At 45.2% G+C, this 7,816-nt stretch overlaps 1 protein-coding gene across 1 annotated transcript in view; it reads right to left on the reverse strand.

The window, feature by feature from the left end:
• Positions 1 to 7,816, reverse strand: part of AVIL (advillin) — a 45,227-nt gene that overhangs the window by 30,228 nt on the left and 7,183 nt on the right. The window contains exons 2-4 of the mRNA XM_015417354.1: positions 5,620 to 5,719; positions 3,068 to 3,142; positions 708 to 904 (exon numbers count right to left, since the gene is read on the reverse strand). Of these exons, the coding sequence (XP_015272840.1) occupies positions 708 to 904; positions 3,068 to 3,142; positions 5,620 to 5,685 (338 nt within the window). The 5' untranslated portion in view covers positions 5,686 to 5,719. The remainder of the gene's footprint in view (positions 1 to 707; positions 905 to 3,067; positions 3,143 to 5,619; positions 5,720 to 7,816) is intronic.

A 7,816-nucleotide genomic window follows, 5' to 3' on the forward strand; every position in this document is an offset into this window, starting at 1 on the left:
TTGTGCATGAAGGCGGGCTGAGGGGGGAGCTCTGCAACTTACCTGGCTGCTTCTTGCTTCTCATGGCCCAACTGAGGGCTGCTGGGAGCAGGGGGTGGGGCTTGTTGCATGTGCCTGCCCCCTGGGCTCCTTACTGCCGGAGCTCTGCTCCTGTGCGCTCCCACAGGAAATGATCCCTAACCACAAGTGTTCTTAAACTGTATTCCCCACCACACACAATTTATTTGATATATGCAAAGTGGGCCTTTCAACTTGCTAGGGACCTTCACTCCACCCCAAAATATGAAATGGCACCCCTTTTTGTTCCCCAAGAAAAGTCTACAGGCCGCCCTGGCCTGGATACCCCAGGTAAGCCTGATCTCGTCAGATCTCAGAAGCTAAGCAGGGTCAACTCTGGCAAGTACTTGGATGAGAGACCTTCTTGGAATACCAGCAGTCAGGAGGCGGGGGCAGGCTTTATTCAGCCACCTCTCTGAATATCCTCCAGGCCCCCAGTAGTGGTCAGTCACCAGAGATCGCCATGACTTTCAGGTGCACACAATCAGTGACCAGAGGTCACCACGACTTTCAGGTGCACACAGTCAGTCACCAGAGATCGCCATGACTTCCAGGTGCACACACACTCACATGCACATAAGTATGAAAAATAAAAATAAACCCTTCTTTAAAAGTCTACAGACCGAGAAGTGTCAACCCCACCTACTTACATGATGCCTTGCTTGAAGTAGCCCTTGAAAAGCTCAGACTCATGGCTCTGCACTTCACGGTGCTGCACGGGGACCCCACCAAGGTAGTCATCCAGTTGGGTGGTGTAGATGGCAGCACAGCCCTGCTCATCTTTTGAGGAACTTTTCCCGATCCAGTAGTGGACATCATAGGACAGGGTGTTCCCTGATTTGCGAGTCTGCATGATAGATGGACAAAGGTCACAGAGAGAAATAAAGATATACGGAGATCAAACTGATGCAGGGCAAGGTAAGAGATAGGGTAGCTGCCCCAAGGTCTGTAGGTTCGCCCCAATGGGGCAGCTTTCACAAGTTTCTACTGTCTGCTACTGCTGTTATAGTAAGTTCATGAGTGCAACTCTCTCCTTGGTTGGAGCAGCAGCCTGGTAGTAGGCCCTGCAGTGACTCTTCCCGACCACTACAGGTGCCAGTAAGGTAAAAGTAAAGGTTCCCTTGCTCGAAAGCCAGTCGAATCCAACTCTAGGGGGCGGTGCTCATCTCTATTTCCAAGCCAAAGAGCAGCACTGTCCGAAGACTTTTCCATGGTCATGTGACTAAATGCTGTGGCACACAGAACGCTGTTACCTTCCCACCAAAGTGGTACCTGTTTATCTACTTGCAATTCCTTGCTTTCAAACTGTTAGGTTGGCAGGATCTGGGGCCAGAGACGGAAGCTCGCTCCGTCACATGGCACTAGGGTCTCAAACTGCCGAGCTACTGATCTTCCGGTCTGCAGCTCAGTAGCTCAGTGTCTTAACCTCTGAGCCACTGCAGCCAAGGGTACCACAAAGAGCAGAGAGGGCAGCAACTAGGCCTGAAGGCAGCCCCGGAATCAGCTTCAGGTCACTGAGACACCAATGCCATTTCTCAACATCTTTTGTTGTTGTTGTTGTTGCACAAGAGGCTTTGAAATAATGTATTTACCTTTATTTACACTCATGTAAATACGCTGATATCATAAAAACAGTGGCTTGCATCCCAAGAGGTCTGCTTGTGAAATGGACCTTGTGGGTGGAACTTACTAACTTCCCCCTCCAACTGCAGCCCTCTCCGACCACTGGCCACTCATCCCCTCCACCAGTTTTGTTCCTCGGGGGTCAGCAAACTCTCAGGAACAGAATAGGGGAGCAAAAGGGAGTCTACACCACAGGAAATCAGTGAAAATTACATGTAAGTGCCCTGAAGTCTTCAGAACTGTGTGGCTGGATACGAACCAATGTGTTTGTTTGAAATCTTATAGGGGCAGACTTGTAGGGTCACCAGCCTCCAAGTGGTGGCTGGAGATCTGGAATTACAACTGGTCTCCAGGTGACCGAGATCAGTTCCCCTGGGGAAAATGGCTGCTTTGGAAGGTAGAACTCTATGGCATTCTACCCCCCCGAACCCTTCCCTCCCCAGGGTCTACCCGCCAAAATCTCCAGGTGTTCCCTGGCCAGAGCTGGCAACCCTAGGCAGAAGGGAGGAAGATCAGAAGTGCAGTTAAATTATGGACATTATTGGACATTATTTTGAACTAATCTCAAAGTGTATAGTGTGGGTGAACGTGTGGGGTGAATGGATGGGCAATAATGTGCCTCGCCCGGAGCCCCAGAATCCTAGCCGCTGTGCAGTGGTTTGGGACAGATCCCCCCCCCTGCCTTCAAAACTTCTGTGCAAAAATGTTTTTGAGTCATTCCTAACCTGTGCTTTCTCCTTGCTTAGCACTCCTGGAACTTTTCCAGTCTAACGTCTCTAAGCCGACCAGATGCCCTAAGGCAGTGGTGGCGAACCTATGGCACGGGTGCCGGAGGTGGCACTCAGAGCCCTCTCTGTGGGCACGCGTGCCATCACCCCAGCCAGGCCCAGACCATCAGTGTTCCCTCTAAGATGAGTTAGGGTGAGCCAGCTCATAGATTTTTTGCCTCCGGCCCACAGAGCATTTGGGATTGCTTACCTTACTTTGTTAGGATCATCTTAAATTAGAGTTGTTTTTTTCTAAAGTAAAACCTCAGTATTCAGGTTAAATTGCCGTGTTGGCACTTTGCAATAAATAAGTGGGTTTTGGGTCACAGTTTGGGCACTCGGTCTCTAAAAGGTTCGCCATCACTGCCCTAAGGGGTCTACAAGCAGGGCACAGAGGCCAAGGCCCTTCCAACAACTGGTATTTAGAGCTTAACTGCCTCTGAAAATGTTCCAGTCATTATGGCTAATAGTCATTGATGGACCTCTCTTCCAGGAATTGGTTTCTTTCCCTTTTCTAAAGTCATCCCCAGCATGAACCTGGGCAATGCTGGATAAGCCCAGTGAATAGAAGAAGAGGAGATCTCCAGTGCCACCCTTGACCCAACCCTCAGTGCCCTTACCGAGAGGAGGACGTAACAGTCACCCTCGTAGAAGCTGCCGTAGGCATTCGCGGGCAATGGCACTAGATCCATTTTCTGGGAAGAAGAAACAAACACGTTGCTAAGTTCGAAGTGTACTTGATGGTTTGAGTAATTTCATCATCCTTCTCTCACCATGTCCCTCAGTGAAGCAGACAAGAAGACAGTACGACGGGGATATTATGCACGGAAGATGGATGATGTGGTTGCATTAACTTGCCTGCTAAACATTATCTACCTTGTAGAAGTCAACACTCTTAGCCAAGCCATGAGGTGCTGAACATGGTAATGCAAACATATTTTTAATTTCTTCTGCAAACTCTGGTATTGGACATCTAAATAACTCAAAGAACCTATTGGTAGAATTGCTGTGTCTATATGTGTGTGCATAAGTGTATCCACTTATGTCACTTCTCCGAAACTGTTCACAACAATTTTTAGAATATGGTGCATGAAATCGTAAAAACAGCACCTACATTAGTTATGGCAGCTAATCATAACCATGACCATTAAAAAGTGTTTATATGACCCTTTTAAAAGAGTATGTTGAACAGATCTAGGAGTAATTTCAGGGAACAGGGTCCGCCACCAATACAGCTCTATTCCTAATGTGCATTAACATTAGACCAAATTCCCATGTGCCACTTAAAGCACTTTTCAGCTCCTTTCGCAACATTATTTGAGAGATTGAAATGCAGTTTTAAATTTTCCTGTATTGTGTTTCTGGGAGGGAGGGTGGTATGGTATTATAGCCCAATCCCATCAAATCTTGGAAGCTAAGCAGGGTCAGTACTTGGATGGGAGACCACCAAGGAAGAGGAAGGCAATGGTATACCATCTCTACTTCTCACTTGCCTTGGGAGTCCCTTGCTGGTGTTGCCCTAAGCAGGGCTTTTTTTTGTAGAAAAAGCTCAGCAGGAGCTCATTAGCATAACAGGCCACACCCAACAGCAGAACAGCAGGAACTCATTAGCATAATAGACCACACCCAAAGCAGAAAACCATTAGCATATTAGGCCACACCCTGACAACATAGCTCATTAGCATATTAGGCCACACCCCCATGTTGCCAGAAGTGTGGTCATCCAGCCACACCCACCTTTTGCTTCTTATTCTGTTTACCTTGTTTGTTGTCAAAACCCAGGGCTTTTTTTGTAGGAGGAACTCCTTTGCATGTTAGGCCACACACCCCTAATGTAGCCAATCCTAATGAGTTTCTGCTGTTGGGTGTGGCCTATTATGCTAGTGAGTTCCTGCTGGGGCAACTCAGGAGCCAGGCGGAACTCCGTTCCTGTGCGTTCCTGCCCAAAAATAGCCCTGGCCCTAAGTCAGCTGAGGCTTGATGGCACTTACATACACGTTTTGTTTCTGAAGTCATGGATGAGGGAAGGTTGACTTTCAATTGCTGTACAGTGTATGTACGTTTTCCGTTTTAATTCACAGAGTGATGGCACTTGAAGAAAGTCCTGATTTGCAGTCTCAGCTCATTGGGAGTGGGAACATATGAGGGTAATACTCATATCCCAAACATAAGAAGTTTTAGGGTTTTTAACATTCATACCAACACTTTGAATTTAGGCCAGAAGCTCACTGAAATGGCACAGTTCTTATAATGTTAGTGTCCCATGTAAATAATGCATTACAGAACTTGTCAACATGTTACTAGAGCATGCAAAAATTTACTCAGGAATGTCTGACAGGCAGAAATTCTGTAGGTATTTAAGAACATAACATAAGCACATAAGCCATGTTGAATCAAGCCAATAGCCCATCCAGTCCAACACTCTGTGTCACACAGTGGCCAAAACCCAGGTACCATCAGAAGGTCCACCAGTGGGGCCAGAACTCCAGAAGGCCTCCCACTGTTGCCCCCACAAGCGCCAAGAATACAGAGCATCAGTGCCCCAGAAATCGTGTTCCATATATGTTGTGGCTAATAGCCACTGATGGACCTCTGCTCGATATGTTGATCTAATCCCCTCTTTAAGCTTTCTGTGTTTCTAACTGCCACCACTTCCTGCAGCAGTGAATTCTACATTAATTAATCTTTGGGTAAAGAAGTAAATGTCTTTGCAAGAATGGTAATGTCTTTGCAAATGTCTTTGCAAGCAATAAAGATGCAAGGATGGGGATATTTTTACCTGTTGGACACTGGCATACCACACAGCTCTTTAAAGGCACATGAGTCTTGCCAGAAGTAAAGGAGGCAACCCTGTCTAACTAACAAGAGAACAAGAATGGAGTCCAAGGTACGGTATATACTTTTGCGAGTCTAAACTCGCTTTGTCAGGTATGGGTATCTGACAAAGTGACTCATGAAAGCTTATACCCTGCTTTGACTCACGGAAGTTTATATCCTGGAAAATCTTGTAAGTCTTTAAGATTCTACTGGACTCCAATTTTGTTCTGCTACTACAGAAACTTAACTAGTAAGCAATATGTTCAAAACAGGGTTATCTGCGAATGGAAGATGGTTCTTTCACCTGATGGCTGGCAGATTCCCACTTAACATTGAGAAAACTGCCTTGCCTCACCTCAATTCTCCAGATGACCAGTCCAGGTTTGTTGGTAACAGCCCTGAAAGCGCTCGTCAGAGCCATGGCGGCTTCCAGTTTTCAGAATATTCTGTTATACCTGCCGAACAAGAGCAAGTTCTGCCTATTATCAAGATGCAAAAAAGGAAATCAAAGTGTTGATTAAATCCTTTATTATTATTTTCTAATCCCAATACATTTTGCCTGTGGCTTCATCAGGGGATCTATATTAATCAAGGAAAATACACATATAATAAAAATCATTCATAAAACATATATAATCAATACAATTCATTTGGAATAATTTTTTCTAAAATGAAGATTAAAAATTAAAGATCTTAGGAACCTACAACCTGAAAAAAATCTTTTATATGAATTCTTTTAGAAAAATACGTATTATTTTAGAAAACTCTGTCATGATTTAAGGAAATCAGCAGCAAAAATCATTAATTAATGTACAACTGAACAACTATTCTGCTTACCTATCATAGCATAAATCTCTAGTACAGGTGGAATCAAGCTCAAGGAATTATATAGTCTGAGGCAATAGGTGTTCATATGGCCCTTAAAGTGCTATAAGAACATAAGAGACGCCAATGTTGGATCAGGCCAAAGGCCCATCTAGTCCAACACTCTGTGTCACACAGTGGCCAAAAATACCAGGTGCCATCAGGAGGTCCACCAGTGGGGCCAGGACATTAGAAGCCCTCCCACTGTTGACCCCCCCCCCCAAGCACCAAGAAGACAGAGCATCACTTGCCCCAGAGCCCCTATCTATACCTTGTGGCTAATAGCCACTGATGGACCTCTGCTCCATATGCCTATCTAATTCTCTTTTGAAGCCGTCCATGCTTGTAGCCTCCACCACTTCCTGTGGCAGTGAATTCCATGTGTTAATCACTCTTTGGGTGAAGAAGTACTTCCTTTTATCCGTTCTAGCCCGACCGCTCAGCAATTTCATGGAGTGCCCATGAGTTCTTGTATTGTGAGAAAGGGTGAAAAGTACCTCTTTCTCTACCTGTTCTTTCCCATGCATAATCTTATAAACCTCAATCATGTCACTAATGTATAGTTTTATAGTTCTGAAGCATTCTACTGCTGTTATGGCTCTGACTTCTTTGCTATTATCAAGATGAACATTTGGAATGTCCCCTCAGGGGGCAATGAAATTTGGATTCGCTTTGTTCAAACCATGCCCTGGGTGGGTGGTGATCTCTCCCATTTCAGTCCGTGACAATTAGTAGATTCAGGACGGTATTAGGTGTGCACATTCGTGTACATTTTCTACAGTGAGTACTTTTATTCAGGACTTTTTTCCTGGGGGAACGCACCGGAACGGAGTTCCGAAACCTCTTTGACAAAACTCTTTTTCAAATGCTTAAAAGTGCAAGAGTTTTCAGTGTACAGATTGAAAACTTCATTTCCCTCTTGAGAGTTCCGGCACCTCTTTTTCCAGAAAAAAAAGCCCTGCTTTTATTGATCATTCTTTAAAATTGGCATCCAAGAACCAGGAGGGAACACAGCGTATCAAGTTTCTTCTGCAGAACTATTGTTTATAATTATGACACAGTCTCTCTGAAACGGGTGGATAGAGTGGTATTCCCACCAAGCAACAGAATCAGCAACAGCTGTGATACATTCAGAGTAATTCATAAATCGCTTAGGGTTATTGTCCTTTCTCTGGGGTGTGAAAGAAATCAAGTCTTTTGCTCATGAAGAATCTTCATCACAGGCACACATTACACCACACTGTAGCATGACTGAGAAAGAGAACCAAGAAGGGGTCTATGTAGATTAAAAGGTGGGACTATGCAAATACGAGAGTTGGACTATAAGGAAGGCCGAGCGCCGAAGAATAGATTCTTTTGAACTATGGTGCTGGAGAAGACTCTTGAGAGTCCCTTGGACACACTGTAGCATGACTGAGAAAGAGAACCAAGAAGGGGTCTATGTAGATTAAAAGGTGGGACTATGCAAATACGAGAGTTGGACTATAAGGAAGGCCGAGCGCCAAAGAATAGATTCTTTTGAACTATGGTGCTGGAGAAGACTCTTGAGAGTCCCTTGGGCTGCAAGAAGATCAAATCAGTCAATCCTAAAAGTAATCAACCCTGAGTGTTCCATGGAAGGCCAGATAATGAAACTGAAGCTCAAATACTTTGGCCACCAAATGAGAAGGGAGCACTCACTGGAGAAG

This window comes from Gekko japonicus, unplaced genomic scaffold (assembly GCF_001447785.1).
Source record: "Gekko japonicus isolate JY-2015 unplaced genomic scaffold, Gekko_japonicus_V1.1 scaffold2218, whole genome shotgun sequence".
NCBI classification, from domain to species: domain Eukaryota; kingdom Metazoa; phylum Chordata; class Lepidosauria; order Squamata; family Gekkonidae; genus Gekko; species Gekko japonicus.